This window comes from Lipophrys pholis, assembly GCF_963383615.2.
Source record: "Lipophrys pholis genome assembly, chromosome: 13".
NCBI lineage: Eukaryota > Metazoa > Chordata > Actinopteri > Blenniiformes > Blenniidae > Lipophrys > Lipophrys pholis.
This window is the reverse complement of record NC_137632.1, coordinates 14,440,907-14,460,825: the sequence shown is the minus strand read 5'-3', so window position 1 is coordinate 14,460,825 and position 19,919 is coordinate 14,440,907. Positions and strand designations below refer to the sequence as shown.

The 19,919-nt window shown below is 41.8% G+C and overlaps 1 protein-coding gene across 4 annotated transcripts in view; it reads right to left on the bottom strand.

Moving 5' to 3' along the window:
* The window catches only part of igf2bp2a (insulin-like growth factor 2 mRNA binding protein 2a), a 44,357-nt gene that overhangs the window by 17,713 nt on the left and 6,725 nt on the right, over positions 1-19,919 (bottom strand). For all 4 annotated transcript variants that reach the window (XM_080478801.1, XM_080478800.1, XM_080478803.1 and 1 more), the window contains exon 3: positions 778-826. In XM_080478801.1, the coding sequence (XP_080334927.1) occupies positions 778-826 (49 nt within the window). The remainder of the gene's footprint in view (positions 1-777; positions 827-19,919) is intronic.

Here is a 19,919-nt window from a genome sequence, read left to right as displayed (position 1 = left end):
GAATATGGATTCTAGATGGAATTGTCTCGTCTTAGCTGAAAGGACTCAAAGGCAAGCAGCTGGATTCACACTATTTGCAGTGAAATACTACAACTTTAGTTCTCACTGATGTTTGTATGTTTACACGTTGGGGATCCCAAAGATAAACTCAAAAGTCTTACATTTAAAAGCGGAAAAGTAGTCACAATACATTTTTCATCACATGTAATTTAAATATAACAGACAATGCAAGGTTAAAAAAAAAGAAAGAAAGAAAAGCAGCCTAGATGTTTGACAGATGTTGACAATAAGGTAGTGTCATGCAAACATTAAAATACACATGGGCATAGATACAGTAGTACCTCTCTACAACACACACACACACACACACACACACACACACACACACACACACACACACACACACACACACACACACACACACACACACACACACACACACACACACACACACACACACACACACACACACACACTTGAGGCTACAATCTGCAGGTTACTAAGTCCTGGTGAGTCATTGTCAGGAAAGTGGTTTATGTGCCACCTGGTGCTGTTCAACTGGCCACCACTGTCTCGTGTACACACACGCACATTCACACACACACACACACACACACACACACACACACACACCCACACACACACACACACACACACACACACACACACACACACACACACACACACACACACACACACACACACACACACACACACACACACACACACACACACACACACACACACACACACACACACACACACACACAATCTGACCTCCCACTGTAGATGAGGGGGAATGTTCCGGATCTGGATCTTCCGACTCCTGCAGAGATGAGACACAGACATAGTAGATTTAACAAGAAGAGCCGAGGTTGGATTGTTGATAAAATCAAACGGTCAAAATGATGAGAATTCAACCAAGTTTTAACCATTAATTCTTTATCAAAGTATATCAGTCATAAATTAGAGAGCCAGAGACAGTCTCCCTCTGTACCCAGTGGCATTGGGATCGAGGGCTTCCGCATCACTGCCTCCAGTGAGTATTTCGGCTCAAACAGCAAAGCCCCGCAAACCACCGGTGACCACAAGCTGTTAACTACATTAATGTGGGATGGTTCGTCTCTGCAATGAGTGCTGCCGATGAGAAGGCCTCGCCACTGTACCCCCGTTAATTCGAAAATTAACTTCAGAAGCATGTCTGAGCTCAACCGTTAGACACAAGGACATAAATACAGACATACACATAAAAAGAGTGGTGATAACGGCAAATTGATTAAAATCTCCACCGATACACACATCCGCTCTGTGCCTTGATTGTGCATGCTCACACTTTGAAATACATTTCACCTTTAGAGTTTGGTATTTTTCTACATGAGCACATCCGAGTGCAAAGTCCACACGTCAGAATTTCCCCAGTGAGGACAGAACAGGAGCAGCACACTGGCAGCTGGACATGAATGAATGACTCCTTCTGATTGTACTCCACACAAAAAACCCCACACAGTCACATGGATTTCCTCCTCCTCCTCTTGTCTCCGAAATCAACTTGACAAACACGTCATCTTAAGATAGATAGATAGATAGATAGATAGATAGATAGATAGATAGATAGATAGATAGATAGATAGATAGATAGATAGATAGATAGATAGATAGATAGAGATATCAGAATATAAATGAAATATCAAGCAAGAGGGCAAACAAGGCACAAAAGGCTTAAGAGAAACGGACAAATCCAAGCGTGTCTTACTGCACAGCGGCCTGCAAGCTTACTGTTACTGATGGCGTGTTACAGCGAGTGCCTTGATGAAAGATCTCTCTTGGCAAGCAATAGTCAAACATGGGTAAACCGACAAAAATCAGTCTCTGCCGCTAAAGCATATCACCTTTTTCAACACAGTAAACAGCCCCCTGCCGTCCAAAAGTAGCCAATAGTTGGAGAGCATATAAGGCAATCTCAAAACCTCATAACAGCCCTAGATTTTGGCATACTTGAGTTACCCAATATGGAAACTGAAAGCTCCTTTTATGCAGTGTTTTTTTTGTTTAAAGTGCACTGTATGGTTCCTGTTAGGCAGACAAGCCAAATGGCGACAAAGCAGAGAGTCAAATATGTTGCATACGTGATGTTGAATACGGTCTCAAAGAGGCCATATCCCACTGACCCATGCAGCTCTTCCTTATTAAGCCAGACACTCACCCGATCATCTTGTGACAAACTCATGTTTTAGAGTCCACTGGCTTAAATGTCGTCGTAAAATATGTTTCTCGCGGAGACATCTCGCGGAAAAAGTGACAGTGGCTCCCGACAGTTTCTTTAAAGTCTCATTTTCGACATGCTTGTGGCCTCTGGCTAACCAGAAGATTACTGTCCTCCGTCCCTCAGTCTGCCTCCAGGGCAGGGAGAGGCTCACAGTATATGCCACCTTGCAACATGTACTTTCAGCAGTCTACAGTGTTCACGTTTCAGTACAGGCATCCTCCTCAGGTTCGTTTTCTTGCTTTTTAATCAGGAATAACTCTGTGGTATTAAATCAAGCAGCCAGCATCGGCCAACATTTCCTGTTTGTTTGCGTTCAAGGTGAACTCAATGACCTTTCCTCGCTCCTCCAAAGTGAACTCCGGGAGAAGATAGAGACTGAAGTCAATGGTTACTTAATATTTGTTGAATGCAACCAAACTGTCTGCTCGTGGTTCGGAATGGCCTGCCAGGGGGGGAAAAATAAAGCCTCTCAATTGTGGCCTTTAAATAGCCAAGGGTGGTTCATTTGAAAAGCTAATATTTACTGCACCCACCTGTACGAGGTAAGAAACCGTGTCTCTGCACAGCCGTGCATACTAATATGCACATGCATGCGGAGCAGTCGAAGGAATTGGAACCTCTGAGAGAGAGAGAGATGATGGGCTGAGGGGTGAGAAAGACAGTATTCACTATTGCCAGGTGCAGCCATGTCAATTTTTCTCTTCTGGTCGTTTTATTTGATTAGTTAGCAGACTGAAAGTCAAAAAGATTTTTTTCTCTTTTCTTTCCTTGCGTAACAGATGCTCAAACCCGTCATGTGTGAGTCACAGGGTTGCATGTGGATGGGGCTGAGTGAATGAAAAGCAAGTGTTTCAGTGCATATGGAAAACTCTTTGAAATGCAGCCGTCTGTGGTGGAGGCAAAGAAGAGTTGGACAAGATGGCAACAGCTCTCTGGTTGGAAGTCCCACCACAAATGATAGACGAAGGGATGTGCAGAAAACATAACACGACTTGAAAACACAGGCTGTCTTTAGAAAACCTTTCGGGTGAATTTTCGAGAGATATTATGTAAGAAATCCATACAAATGACCTTCTGTTGACACGCATGGACAATTGTTAAGACCTTCACTTGTACGTACCGTGGGGACGGATTTGATAAGCTCTTTTAAATGATTGTCATTTTTCAAATAAAGATAAACCAAGTTCATCCGTGCTTTGCATGACTGTGCTACGACTCTTCTATCTCATGAACATAAAAAATGCTTTGAACTACCGGACATATCAGTTTTTGTTCCTACCACATGTGATACTGAGAATCTCTCATGAACTCAGCAGGGGTGGAATTACAACTACTCACATTACTGTAATTAAATACTGTTTCATTTTATCACTATTAAAAAAAAAACGATATCCCTTTGAAATGAAAAACATGCAGATTTTAGATAGTATTACATCAGCGAAAGGAAAATAACACAGCAGATTAATAGCTGTTAGTCGTGTGAGCCGACAGGGAAAACGGAGTGGCATAAAATAATCAGAAAAGCAAGTGGATTTTTTTTCTTCCTTTTTTACATGTCCAACTTCATTTCACTCATGCTCAAGTTTATTTAACATTTATACTTTAAAAATCACAATTTACAACATTATATGCCCATCATTTGAATTAATATTCAAACCATTTGGTTTGTGGGCAAGAAGTTTTTCTTTTTACATAAAAACCATGCTTCATATAGACTTTTCTTTTCCTTGTTTGTCAAAGTAAGGTGCTTCAAACATATTATTCCATACAAAATTAAACTGAATTAAACTACAGACAATGCAATCAAGAGTGGTTATAGAAAAACTAATATTTTTAGAAGAGTACTTTGACTCGTATTTGATTACATTTCAAGCAATATGACAGTGGTTGTATTTGACTACAAATCTTGGGTGCTCTTTTCACCCCCGTAAAAACAAGACACAGAGACCCTCACAAACAATAAAAGTACACAAAATCATAAGAAAAAATAATCCTAAACACAATAATCGTCTTCTTCACAAGAATCTTTGGGAGTTCCCTTAAACTGAGTTTGAAAACCTGATCTTTTTCTCTTTTTTTTTTTCAAAACTCACAAGTGAATAATTAAACATTTCCTTCACCACTGAAGGACTTTATGTAACGAGGCCTTTAAAAGCCTTGTTTACCTTTCTCTTGCTGCTCTGTGTGGATGCCCGGGCTGTCAGAGACGGCTCACAAGGCACCCGGCAGGGAGGCTCTCGCTGGACAAACAAAAAGACATCCCAAATAGCCTTTCAGTTGGGCTTGTCCAGAGCGCATTGCCTCACAAAGCTCTCACAAGCATGCCTGTGCACACTTTGGCCTCTGCTATGAACCTTCTTTTTTTTTTTTTTTGTGGAGCAAAATCCACCAGAATGTTAAAGTTTTTTTTTGTCACCATTTAATTGTGATTTTCCACGCTCCTGCTTCCATTTAGCTGTCAACACTACCTGGGATGTTCTCCGTGCAAACCTCTCATATCACAAAAGCCTTACCATTATTTCACACCCATGTGAGGAACATTGCTGCTTAATGTTGAAAGAGATTACGTGCTCTTTGAGATATGATGAAGAACACTGCTGAATTAGTTTTTCTGTCGGGAAAAACAGAGACTTTTCTTTTCTTCTCTCTCTCTTTCTCTCTCTCTCTCTCTCTCTCTCACTCACTCTCTCTCTCGCTCTCTCTTTATCTGCTGTACAATAAAGCTTTGTTACAACTGAAGGCTATGCTCAAGGATATGACAGACACATTTAGTCCACACAGTCCAGGAAGACGAAAGACTTCATATTTCACGGAAGATACCTGGCGACTTTCAATAGGAAGAGATGATCTGGCCGCCATCACGCAGCCATATACCATGCAGATCAAAAAGGAAATGAAAAAACCCCCCTGCATCAATAAATCACAGTGGAGACATGTGATTATGCACCAATTACATGCTCACATTACAAATGCAGCGATACATACTGTCTAAGCAACACTAATGTCTCTTACGCGAGGCACTGCGGTGCTGAGTGCTGCATAATGTGATCACCTAATGATCAGCTGCATCTACAGCGAAGAGTGCACGTATGTAAGCCTCTGCTCCACTTACTTCTTCAGTCTAGACAGTACATTTTTCAGATAACAGTTTGTCGGCATCATTCACTTAAAAAGAGACAAAGCTCAGAATTACAGCAAGTCCAGGAGTGAAATGCTGGTATATTATATGGGTCAGTTTGGGTGCACCAGTTAGACGGCCTGGTGGTCTTTAGACACCAACCACAGACTCGTCTAATCTGAATTAACCCAATTTCTGGTTTTGACCCTTAAGCTCTTAAGCGTCTAAATGCCATGAAGTCCCCGAGAGGAAGCAACAAGTCAACAGTACCGAGGTAGACCCTTCTGTGTGAAAGATGTCCCCCTGTTCCTTTTTTCAAGCTCCAGCTGGGCTCCCACTGTGCCCCACTCTCTGCTGCTGGATTAAGACGGAGCTCAGTCCATTTCTGTGCAGAGCTGCTAAGCACGTCTTCGAGGGCCCATCCAATTGTTGTGGAGCCGAGATAACAGGATTTGTATGAGAGAAGATTCTATATGTTGGTATTGTCCTTTAGACACACACAAAAAAAAAAATGCTGCTATTTTGTTCTCTTCAAGGACAAACAAACTCCATGGCTGCTCATACAGTTTACTGTATACTACAAAAAAAAAAAACTTGGGTGTAGTCATATACTGGCCTCTAATATATGAGTTCCAACAAAAATCCAGATAAAGGTCTGATACTTTTTTTTACTGGAACAAAAAAGAACGGGTACTATTAAAATAGCTTTGTAGGACAAACATAACCCTGAGTGCATTTAATTTGTGCAATGATTAAAATTTCAAAATGAAAGTATTGCAAATAGGCAACCAAATAATTCAAGTATATTAATGAACAATCAACACATATTTTCATATTTGTTTGGGTTAATTACATTTTCCTCCATTTAATGATAAATAGCCATACCTATCTCAGATAATGTCTTTGAAAATAATCAGAAATTAGGGAATATGACAAAAAAGTGTTATCTATGTGAATAAAGATCATTATTTTTTAAGTAACTCTGCCTTAAAAATAAATTGGTCCAAGCGGTTGGCTGATAGAGCTACAATTTTATTTTGCAGGCACTATACAAACCAGAGTATATACAACACAACACAATACTGAACCTTAAACAGAGCAGTGTGTCCCGCTCTTTAAAACAACCAAGACCCTTTGACTGCAGGAGGGTTTGAACCAGTGACTTTTTGCTTCCTTCTTTAGCCACTTCACCGCTGACGCCTTGTCACCCAGTTAACAAATCTCTTCTTCCTCCTTAATCACATATATATGAGCAGTCCTGTGACCGTATGAAGCAGTTACACTAGAAAATCAGGAAGGATGATGAACCTTTAGTAAAATATTCTTTTGGCGTCTTCCGGATAGAAAAACACACAAGTCATTATCATATTTCTAATTATGAGACTTGTTGTAATTTCTTGAGCTAGTGTGACAGGGACTCATTTTTAAAGTCATTATAATAGATTGTATACGAGAGGCATTTATCTCTAAACGTTTTAATTGATACAATCGTTCTTAGCATGTTCACGTGTTTGTATTTTGATCATATTTCATCCGGATTATTCTGTGTTTTGTCTGTAAACTCCCTTAATCTCAGTGACAATTCCATGGTTATTCTACTGTGTACACACTATTAGTCTTGATGCTGTATTGGTGGCAGGTTCCGTCCTCTTTTTTCCCCCCCTCTTTTTCTTCTACTCAGAAAACCTGCAGTGGAGTAATAAATCTCTGTGACATTGTCACTACAGGAGGTCTCGCGCACATCACACGTAATTCACGCCACCAAGACTATAAAAATGTTGATTGTAGAAACATTAACTTAATGGACTAAGCTTAAGGAGGTTATATTTTCCACAAAAATGGTTTCACGGCCTAATAAATGTCATAATTTCCACAGTTTTTTTGGGAAGAACCCTTAAAAGGACTGATATTTTTAAAAGTACTGACATCTGTGACACCTGACATAAGTTCATTAAATTCTCTTCATACCACAGGGTGTTAATTTCACTTCTTCTCAAATGTGTTTTATCTGGTGGCAAGTTAAAAAAAAAAAACCACACACACAAAAAAACAGGCATTGTATGTGCTCTTCTCACTGCTCCCTAACCACATATTTTTTCCACACGAATGCTGAGGAGTGAACAAAGCTGCTGCTCCGCTGTGCTGCTAACCATCTCGTCTCTGTGTAGCGCTCAGGTGCCTGTTTCTGCTCCCCTCCCAGACCTCGGCGGGTGAGCGCTCATCAGAATTCAGCAGGCTTACCCGCTCGCCTGTTTCCCTTCACGCATTAGTTTTCGCTGTGGCACCGAGGCGGGGAGACACAGGCCGAGAGGCGGCCAGGTAGGCACACGCGGCTCTAATGGAAGTCACGGCTCTCCTGTTGACATTTGCCTGCTTCCTGCCCGTCGACGTTCACTCAGGCGGTTGTTAGAAAGATGTAAATACGGGAAGAGTTTCTTCAATCTGATACATTAATGTAGTTCAAAGTTAATTGACAGCCTCTGCCGGTGGACAGACGTTGAAATTCAGAGTCCATTAATATCTTGTTGCAAACAGTGATTCACAAATGATGCAACATATTTCAATGAGTCAGGCCAAGGCCACACAGTATGAGGGGTGGTTTACGCCAGCGTAACACCTATTCTAATTCAGTCTTCACTCGCCATCTTCACCATGATCATTGAGAGTGTGCCAAAAAATTCCTTCTCACTAATAGAGCCAAATTGTGAAAATGAGTGCACCTATCACCAACACTTACGGGACTCATGGTGGCTAATTCAATGAAAAGGACCAAATGTGTTTATCTGAGTTTAATTGAAATGCATGCATGGGACAATTTTTTTATTCACCAAAAAGAAAATGTATGCATTACAATTATTTTTTAGTAATTTCAACCTGGTTTCGAATGTGAAAACAATAATAATGTGGAATTCTGGAAATGGACAGAGGTCACATGTGGACTGCAGACCACCAGATCCCCCATGTTTGATTTATAGCATCTCTTAATTCTCTTTACACCAGCGCAAAGCTCTCACAGATATTATCACAGCAATAAAACGCACAAAACAAATTAATGTTTAGAAAAAAATAATAAACACGTGCAGCTCTCCTGGTATGTCCAAAGCTGTGTTTGCATATATTTGCAGACATGAAATGATTTTATTTTCTCAGGTGTAATCATCGCAAATTAATTTCCACTCGGCGCTACAATGCCAGGGGGGTGCCCAGCTGAAACAAAATGCATTTTCTCCCGTCATGCCTACTAAGCAAATGAAATTAGTAATTTTCAAATGTTTCACTTGCTTGTCATTGGGGCATAATCCATTTTAGTTTCTATCACTGTCAAGCCCTTAAGTATAGCTCTGAGCATAATTCCACACATTTTAAAATCCAATTCAAGGCATTTAAATATGACAGAAAGTACATTAAAGCCTTTGTCTGTTTAAATGTGTGTTCCTCTAAACCTGCTTCTTGTCAGTACACTTGAGGTGAACGCTGAAGCAGAAGAGAAATGGTTACTCTCAGAAGAAAACACAAAGATGTTTTACAACAAATTGCAACTGTGTTGAATGTGAAAGCTTCTGTTTGGGAATAAAGCATAACTGTATGCAACGGGAAGAATATCTTCAAATATCCTTAAAATCTCAATGATGTAAGACTATAAGCCATATGGGTGTACCGACGCACTGACCACAAACCACATCATTATTACAAAAAAAAAAACCGCTTTGAGGTCAAAGAGGTTTTTTTTCAGATATTGTTTACAACATTTAGAAAAATGAAAAAAAAAAGTGCTTATTTGCAATTTTTGTCAGGAATAAGATCGATCTACTTCTTCTGATTAACCCTGAATCCACAACAAAGGAGCCCCAGGACAGAAAATGCCTCCTGCAAAGCCTGTGTGAACTGCAAGTTAGACCTGACCTATAAACATGCAGCGTTATCACATCGTTCTAATCTGTGTATGCAGATTCCTGTGAGGGTTAACGTACAGTCTCGTGAAAAAAAATTCCATTTCTGCTAATCATGCTGCAAACGTCCAATCTACTCCAATTACAGTTTATGCTTGAGTCTCTCAATACAAAACCCACGTCCCTTCCTCCTGAGCCACAAGCACTGCACAAAGCAAGAATAACAAACACAAAGATGGCTCAAGAGGACTTTCGGAGTCATGTGTTAATGCTGTGCTGTCCCGTCCTGTGAACATCAAACGCCTGTCAGCTCCTTCAAGCTGCTACTTCGCAAACTGGGGCCCCCTCGGTCGTCCCCAGTCACAAAAGCACGTAGTCAGCACAGTCGCTGACAGACACGCGGCAGGTCCGCGGAGACGTAACTGTCAACCAATCGCACACACGTCTAACACTAATGCACACACTAATGTACACTTTTCTTGTGTGCCTACTCCAGCGACTCACTGTCTCCCACACCTCAGCGCGTGGGGCTGTGGACGGGCGGATACCAGCTCATACTGCGGTGGTGCAGCGTGGCTCTTCTGTTAGCTGCTCCTCATGGCTGCCTCCCTTCCTTTACGTTGAGTTGTGCAGCTTGTTCCTTACGTCTCATCCTTTAATCTGCCAACCATACGGTATTATACTGTAGCTGGAAGGCTGAGCCCGCCTGCCATAGGTGTAGGTCCCAGTAGGGTTAACCAGGATCAATAGAGCACGCACACCACTCAACATGACGCAAGCTCTCAAATTGTTTGCCTGCACCTTTCCTCTGTCTGTGTGCTGGCCGTCTACAATCTGTCTCTCATTGTCCCCCCCCCCCCCTCTCTCTCTCTGTCTGTCTTTCACTCTCTCTCTCTGTGTTTCTCTTCCTCTCTTTTCCTGTCTCTCTTCCCTTTGGAGCTTCACTCATTCACACACACATGAACGCACTACCCCCCCCATCTGCAGGGACGTTCCTAACAGAGAGTGAAAATACACATAGTAACTAGCAGGAGGCGAGTGAAGATTTATCCCGACAGACAGAAACACCAGCAAGTCTGGTCAATAAGCAACATATTTTAAATACACTCCTGCCACTCACAGCTACTATCACCGAGGAATCCTCGCTCTCCAAATGAGTGGCACAACAGAGCTCCTAGAAACTGAGATGCACATGGGATAGTTCAAAATGTGACCAACAGACGTGGTTCCTGTTTTTGTTTAACAGTATTGAAGGATTTAATTATGGATATTTTTGCTTGTTCCATCGTTAATTTTAATGGCATTAGGTTTTGTTTTTTTGGTTTAGATAGAAAAAAACAAAGAATTAGAATACTTCAATATTTTTTTTAAATGCTGCAATAACTGAATAATTGTAAAGTTCAGCTAAAAAAGCAATAATTCAGAGGAAATTGGCAAAACATATAATAAGAAACTTTTCCCAGCTGACTACAGGTAAAGGAAGGTTTACACCCTGGACAGGCGAGTTCATCACAAAGGAAAACAGACAGACACAGGCAATCCCACACACTTATTCACACCTCATGTGGGCATTTCATTTAGAGTATCCAATTATCTTCAAATGCATTTTTATTTTGGGGTTTTTTAGTCTGAGAGGACGCTGGGCTCCCCAGAGAGAACACAAGTATGCAAAGGCAGCGCCTGCAAACTTCATACCGAGAAACTCCGCAGGCCAAAATCAAACCAGGGATGTTCTTCGCGAGAATGCTAAGCCACTTCACCCCTGTGAACTGAATACATTGAAATAAATTCTGGGTATTAATGCTAATGCAAAGACAACATATATGAGCCACACTGTGATAATTATACAGTAAATACATTGATCTGTATATTATATTGAGCGCCCAATTTAAATCAAGCCAAAACATAATTAAGATGCAGATATGCTTTTAAATGAACCCGCAGAACATTGGAAAACAGATTAAATCAAGTGCCGACTAATAAATTTACACAAATGAATGAAGTGCTAAATAATAAACAGTGTCTGAAGACATCAAGACACTGAGAAGGTGGAGGGATTGTCTATATCAGAGAATCTCATGCATTTGCCAGCATATTTCTTAAGTTTATGGTTAAAATCACGGCACCAGACATGAGGGAAAATGAGGGTGAAAAAATACAGCCAATCACCACCTCTTGTTTCCTTGCTACCCACTATATATGGGCAGTTTTTAAGCATAGTGGGCATCAAGCTCTACAATGGGTGGAGTCAAATGGTTAAGAGCCTTCAATACATTAATTACATTATTGTGCTCCTCCCAAAACCTTAGATCATCTTGTGTCACGTGACTTGCAAGTGGCTGAAGAGGCATTATCCCTGTCCGACTTTAATCCAGCAGCTGAAAGGGCTTCAAATCCTGACCTACTCCGGCCCACTGAGGCAGTGGACCAGCGATAAATTAGACAGATCTACTGGTCGTCGAGGTAAATGAAAATGTAGACAGAGCTCCAGGAGTTGGAGGCAGCTGATTTGGATAAGGAAAATGGTGGCTAGAGTTTGGAGGGTGCCTGTGTGCAGTGTTGCAATGCACTATGTACACAAATTCAATTATTGGAGTCGCTCACAGGGATGTCAGTCCTGATCAATATGTGATAAATACTGGAGTAAATATCCTTGGTTGACATCGATAAGTTAGGAGCCTGATCTGCACAAGAGAAGGGAGAGGGTGGAGATGCCTGTTGTGTGGACAGCAGTTAAAAGATGGAGATGGAGAAGGCGAGAGGGAATTACTGGTGATTGTAAATAAGCCTGGACGGGAAGGTTTGTTGTTGCAGCCTCTTACAGTATGTGACTGCGTCCCAAACGTCTGCCAGGCACCAGTGAGTCCTCCACTTGCAAAAGTTACAGCCTGCATAACAGTTTCAAGTTCATTTATTGTTCTAGGTTTGATTATGTAACAAAAGAAATACAGTGAGTGAATGTTAAAAAAGTAAAATGAAAAGACACATCAGAGCGAAAATCTCAAATCCCTGTCGAGAACAAATTGAAGAGACCAAACCACTATGAAATCTAATGTGTAACATCACCGAAGGGCAAACAACAGGTAAAAATAACTCATACTGAAGGAACAAGATGCTCTGGTCTACCTGAGTTGCAATTAGAAAATTAATAACAATGAGACAAGGTCTCTGGTTTAAGACCCCACACATTCAAGGGCTCGGTCCACTAAATTAACAACTAATTGTAGACCTCTTTATGCTCAGGAGGCTCCTCCACAGAAACACCAAAACAAATCTGCAACCATTTACAGGCCGGCTGCTTCCTTTCATCATTCCTGGCAGAAAACATATGAGGCTGGTTCCCCTCTTTAACAAACACCCTGTCGAATTTGAAGGGCTCATTAGGGGTGAAGGCTGTTCTGAAAACCTGGGCTATCCATTCTTTAAAAAACAGACTACAAAAAGTGCTCCGGAGGCCCTGCAGATTTGAGCATGTCACACACACAGGATGGAAATAAGAACGTTCATCATCATCAGACGTCACCATGGGGACAATCTGCAGAGGTGGACTGTATTTTCTGACCCAAGCAAAGAATGACGCAGGTTGTGAAAGAGAAAATTCAACCTTTTTGGGGTTTTTCTTGAGGTAATGTTTCTGTTATCTGTACAGCAGGTGATCTACCAAACTCCATAATGTGCAGTGATGAGACATCCATGATCTATCAACAGATGTGCATTCATCACACTCAACAAAAGGAGAAACAGACAGAAGTCTTGGCAAATTCAAAGTTTTTCTTCAAGAACGTCTCATCTGATGTATCATCTTCAGTGCATCCACATCCACACAACTCTCCCTTTAACATCCAACTAGCCTCTGAAGCTTGTCATTCTATATCGCTGTAATTTATTGTCTGGCATCGTCAGCTTCCGTGAGTCACTCCTCACACGACTTGAAACTAAGCCATCTCAGCTACCAGCTCTGAAATGAACTGTTGCTTCCCTGGCTGCCACAAAGGCGCAACACGCGCACACACACAAACTCACACTCATATGTCACGCGATAGATACGCACAGATGACTTCTCTTGTTGAAGAATTCAGATCGAGGTAACCTCAACTCGACTAAGAATAAACTGCCGGTCCCTGTTACTCTGCCCGATAGTGTGGCTCACATTCAGCTTACAGTACATGACGTACAGTAGTACACTACTCCCGCCAGCTCATACCAACACACAGCAGGCTTCGTTCTGCTCTGCCACCAGGGAGGCAGTGGCGTTACGAACTGGAAGGTTTGTGCGTGAGAGACAACGCTCTCAATCTAGAAGGTAGGAATGACACAGAACCTGCACATGTGAGGGCTGCGGAGAGAGGGCTGCAGTGACAAGAGAGTGTGACAATCCCTGGAGCGAGGAGGTGGTGGAATTCACCATTAATAAGGATGAAAACCACCTGAGCAACTACACAAGGACAATGTGTGAAAAGCTGTTTTGACCACAGTGTCCTTAAAGGGAAAGTCCCCATTAACTTCTGCAAGTCCCTCGCCCTCCTCGACAAGAACGCACGCATGGCTGCATCAGCATCAAATATTTACTAACCTCGTGAGCTGAAGACGCCTGCATTTTTGCCTCCAGGTTTAACCACGATCTGCCACGAGCGCGCTCTTCAATTTTAATTGGATTTGTGTCGTGCATGCTCGAGTCAACCTGACAGGGGCAGGCTATTCATCAATCAGTGTCATAATGTTGTTTGCATGTGCGAGACGGAGGTGCTGCTTTGCAGGATGGACGGTCAGCATGTTTGTAGCAACAGAAGAAAGCCGGACGGTGCGAAGAGAGATCATGCCTTTCGTGCAGAAAACATACACGCCTGATCAGTCAGTTTATGTCCAAGAAGCCTGGATGGGAATCTATTCCATTTCTGTATGTTGTGTACTATCACAAAATGGGACCAAAGCAGTTAAAAAATAAAATCAAAAATCAAAAAAAAAAAAAACTCAATACTTCTTACATATGGCACTGCTACTGCAGCAGTTACTACACCCATGGGAAACATGAGTATAGACTACTTAGTGAGATATACAGTGATTGAACACTTCATGTTAAAATATTCAGCTCCTCCAGGGAAATATGATCCAAGGGTCAGCAAGACAACAACTATTTACAAACTGTTTTGTTTTTTTATCATTTCCACACAATCTGCTTTCTATTAGTGCGGCTCTGCAGCAGCTGTATGGAAATGTGCTCCTCCTCTTCCCTCACCCTGACGTTTGGTCTGATAAAATCAAAAGGACTCCTGTAGGCTGCCCCCTCCTGTCTCCTGCAACTTTCTATTACACTCCTCCTCTGTGTTTCCCTCATTCTCTCGTTGCTTCTCTTTCTTTTACCTGCCCTCTATTTATGTTTCAAAGTAAAACAATTGTGTATTGGCACGTGTTGTGCCACTTGGCAGGTAGGCTGAGTGAGTCGCCCCACACTCTTGCACGGGCCGGCCCCCACACTACCCAAGTCATTTCTGAGCTCATCAGAACGCAGCCGGTAACAGGCGCACAAGTGTGAAACAACACTCTTTGGGGCGTATCACAATGGATGAAGGCAAAACGAAAGGTTACCTTTGCACGAATCAAAGACGGGTGAGCAAACACTGCTGCACTTCAGGCTTCGGATGCGAGAAAAAAGCAAAACAGATTAATTTTAAAACCAAGGGAAGCTGTGGCTCGGGTGCAGGAGTCAGTGGTTCTCTTATCTCGTGATCTGCGGCTTGATGCCCGGCTCTGCCTGTCTATGTAGCACTTGGGCAAGACAATGAACCAGAAATTGCTCCCAATTGTGAGCCCCTCGCGTGTGTGGAGCCATCGCGAATAGTATGTGTGTGTGAATCGGTGAATTTTACAAAATAGGTGAAGCCTCCCCCCGCAACCCACCTCTAACCTCCAGTGAGCACATGCTACGCAACTAAAGCTTATTTACTTTTCCACAATCAACAAAACTATCAAAGGAGTTGGCATACACTTGCTTTCACGCAGAGATCATTTTGCCTTTGCCTGTACAGTGAATGCATTAAACTGCAGGTGGCAGCTGCTCAGCTTTGCATTGCTTGATACACTAAATAGCAAATATTCATATTTCTCCTGGTATTATAATTCACATGCCGAAATAAGAAATCCAGAAGAAATCAGACTCAGCATGTTTTGAAATGTTCACCCTCCCCATGATTGTTTTCCTCCTTACATTATTTGACAACACATCAAGGAATTAGGACTTCAAATGAAATTTACAGCTTTCATCAACAGTACTCTGATTACATGACAGATCAGTCATTTAAATAAGTAAAGTGAGAATGAGGTATAAGATTTTACACAAAGATAATTTCATTGCAGTATTTTTCTCTATCAACTGATAAGAACAATGTCATTCATAAGAAAAAAATCGGGAAGTTCCAATATCTGCAAAACCTTTAAGGCAGTATCTTTATGTGAGACATTTCGGGGAAGAATTTGCAATAAATACATAGCTGAAGTGTGATTTTAGGGATCATGGTGGACTTGTGGAGCTTATGGTGGACTGGGGTATTTACTGAATTATATTACAATGTCCAGCAACAGTCAACATATGAGAGGAGGACGCTGTCTTGCATTCAAAGACAGTCGAAACTCATCAAGGAGTTTTAAAATGAAATGTGAAGGACCAATATTGAGTGAGGCAGAAATGTGGGGGAATAAAACAAGACTTCCTGTTCTTCCTTGAACACATAGCTTAAAAGAACTGCTTGCTGAGAGAGGACATTAACAGTTTCCCACAACCAGCTGGGGAATCAGCTCCGGGAGGAGATGCTGCCCTCTATCAGTGGTGTTTATTTCTGCCCATGCAGGCGCAGCGACACAGAATGACACATACACACACACACACACACACTGAGAGGAAACCATGAGCATGTATGTGAAAGCTGCTTGTCTTTGATTCGGAAATCCTCTCTGTGCCTTCCTCTTTGGTCGCAAACAGTGTAAAAAAGCACAATGGCTGGACTGTCCTCCAGGTTGTGTCGGGGGCTCAGCTGTGTGCGTCCCTACTGTAGTCGGCTTGTCCTGCTGGTGCTTCTAATGGTCATGGTGGTTTCCAGCATCCGTGGCATACATATGGAAAAAGATGGAAATGACGGGCGGGAGTGGGTTCATGAATAAGAAAGGTCAAAAAGGGGCTGCGGCTGTGACATAGACGGACAACCCACTCAGCAGTTTTCTTTCCTGCTGGAAGGAAAATGAGCACTTCAAGTTTTCAGTGAGGGGGACAGCTTTACACGGCTTTTTATTGCAGCACCATACCAGGCAATGTCATGTAAAATCAGCACTCTGACCACTGCACCGCCCGTAACTTGAGCCAGCAACACACGCTGGACTGCATTTTAGGTCTTGTAACTGTCAGTAGTCTCCATTCTCCAGGAATGGATGGAAATTACTGGGTACCAAACTGACAGCCATTTATGACTAACTTTAGGCTGCAATCAGGCAGTTTTGACAATGATATGAATTGCTCTCATATAATAATTATCAGTTGCATGAGTATCTTGGGGAGAAACGGCAAGCGTAAACTTAACTTTAATTTCTTTTTTTTTTTTTCAAGCTTATGAAGGGTTCCGTGCTCCATTGCTGTTAGGTTTATTTTCTGAAAGCCCCCATCATTCGAGCTCTCTTTCTTTAACTAAGCAAGGCACTCAAAACTGGTTCCCATGGCAACGCGGTGAATCTAACCTGGAACAGTTGGGAACTGAATACAGCGCGACCCGTAAACACACATGGACACACACATTCGCCAGCACAATGGCACAGTTTTGCACCCACATCAAGATGCTGTAAATGTCAGGAAGACTATATCTCTCGACATTTGCTTCTTCACAGGGAACTGACATCAAAAACTCATCTATCAAAGGGTGTTTCTGAAGCTACATGGGTAGATAGTGTCTAAAAACAATCCCTGCATATCATTTAGTCCCAAAAACAGTGATATTGAAAGTCAAAACAACTACTTTATGTAATTATACATCAATAAATAGGTACGGTTTGACTTCCTATAGGCATCTCCCTGACAGCAGCATCACATTTTGCACTTTTTTTTTAGTATAGCATAAAAGAAAGAATGTGATTTATCCCCTCCAAATGTTTCTGAATTCTTGTACTGCACAACTGAAAGAAATCTGAGATGAAATAAGAGAGAGAGACTATATGAGATAAAGCACAACGGTTTGATGTGGAGCAAAACTAAGATCACACACAGCAAAAAAGAAAAGAAAAATCCCTTGAGCCATATAAAAACTGTCTCAGTGGCAAAAACTGGTGGAACAAGGATCAGCCTGGGTGATGGGAAAGTACCTGCATAGCATGCATGACATGCTGCCGTCATGCACTTTTAAAGTTTTTGTGCTTACAGTTTGTTGAGGTTGTTGCAAACATTGTTTTACAAACGCCAGTGACACAACTTTCTGCACAATTTAATCAGAGCGTCCTGTTCCTGGCCCTTCAATGCATCTCAGCAAAGAAAATTGTTCCATCATTTCTTCCTAATTGAAACGTTTTCCTTGGTGCATTTTCAGCTCAGCATATCTCCTGTTTCCCCTCTGCTTTGTCCACCTCATCCTGTGGGTACAGGACTTTAAGACCGGAGCAACAGGGTGACCATACTATGTTTTTGTCATATATATATAGGCTTGTTTGACAGAGCTGAATGTAAACTGATTGCATGCAGCTTTCTCTCTGATGAACTATTTGTTAAAGTGATGTCTGACCACAACTGTGCTTTACTTTCAAATGTCTGCGTATTTTGGAGTAAAAGAACATGTGAGGGACGCAAAAAAAAAAGTTGATCTGGTAAATGGAGCAACTCCAAACTCAACCTATTGCTTTTGTTAGTTTTTGTTCCCTCGTCCTTTTGCATGTTTTATTGGCAATTTTTGTGACTTTGCTGGTATTCTACCATGACTTTACAAATCACAATATATGTTTCTGAAATCATGCTGTGCCATTTGCCATGGTACAGGAAAGCCTGAATCCTTCAAAAATCCAGGAGGAATCAAGGCCACCTCTGACCTGCCCCTTTCAAACTCGGAGACGGATAAATGTCCAAAAGTCTGACAGACAAGATTAAGGACACAATCTGACTTGAGGTACAGTCCCAGCTAAACAAAAGCAAAATGTTCTCTCTGTGAAAATTGGACGCCTGACTCGTCACATCAAGGCTCATCCCAAGGTCCGATTAACTCTTTGGGAGTTTTCACCTGTTCAAAAGCCATCACTGCTGTAGCAGTTTAATATGGTGATGATATGGGACAAGGACGAAGTCGGTCTGAGAAATGCCACCTGCTGTGAGCCTCAGCTGCCCACCCCTCCATGGACCATACCACACCCTGACATGCCCACTGGTAGCACCCTCACAGCGAAGAGGGCGAAACACTAAACTCTACATCCGGCAGGAAGCTTTCAGCCAGGGATACGCCGCAGCTTTTTTTGTCTCTCTAATGTCATCCTCAAGCAGCATGTGTACATGTCTACATTCACTCCCCAACCGTTATATTTACATCCCCGGCACACGAGCATTAGAGAAACAGACCGAGCAACAGAGGGACATTGGAAATAAAGGAGCGACAGACAGAGCAGCTGTTACAACTTCAAATTACTTCCCAAACCAAAAAAAAAGAACTTGGGCACAAATTGAACTGCTCATAATCATGATTTATAATTCATTATAGATTCACACCCAGCACAGTTAAGACTCCAACAATTCATCAAATGCTGCTTAGTGAAACAACGTCCTCAGACATCTGCTCCAAACAATGTTGGTGCTTTTCCTGAGGGGACTGAGGTAGTCACGCATTTCTTTGTTAAAACAGAAAACCACGTGTTGTCAGACGTCTGCCTGGTAAACATGTGTCACTGTAGGTGTGTCACTGTGCTAATAACAAATCCGACTCTCTGTTCGTGACACAATAGTTTCTTACAAAGTCCTTTTTGTTCCTTTTATGTCATTGTTAACTTCAGCAAACAGATGCAAGTGTATCATCAGGGATTATATTCTCTCACAGACAAAATGATCTACCATTCATTCGAGGTGACTTTATGACTCTTCTCTGGAGTTTTGCTCCCACCACAGGTGCTCCCTTGTCCGGATAATAGTGAGGTCGCAAATTAAAAACTGAGACCAGGGGTCTGCAACCCAGAACCACATGAGGCTCTCAAGTCCTTCAGTTTTCTATAAATGTTTTTTTTTTAAAAGCATTTAGTTGAAATGTGTTGCAGTGCCAACACTCTGAAAAATGGACTCTGGTCTTGCAGTTTGAAAAGGGAAATGTGACACCTAAATATGTGAATATAATAAAGACATTTCGCAATATGTCACCTGTCTGACCCCCTTCACTTTGAATCAACGGTTAGGTTGCTCGCCATGGGAAAATCACAGAGTTTTTGTCGGTAAACATACTTTAATTCGGTGTATACAGGGTTGTTCGCTTTCACTGCCAACAAATACTGATTTACTTGTAAATTTTATGTTGACAGATATTAGCAAATAACTAAGAACTCACCTTTCAAGGTCTAAAACAGCTAAAAACCAAACTGAAATGTCAACTGCTCTCAATTGTAGTCCAACTTAAACATTTTGTCATATACAACAAACTATACTGTA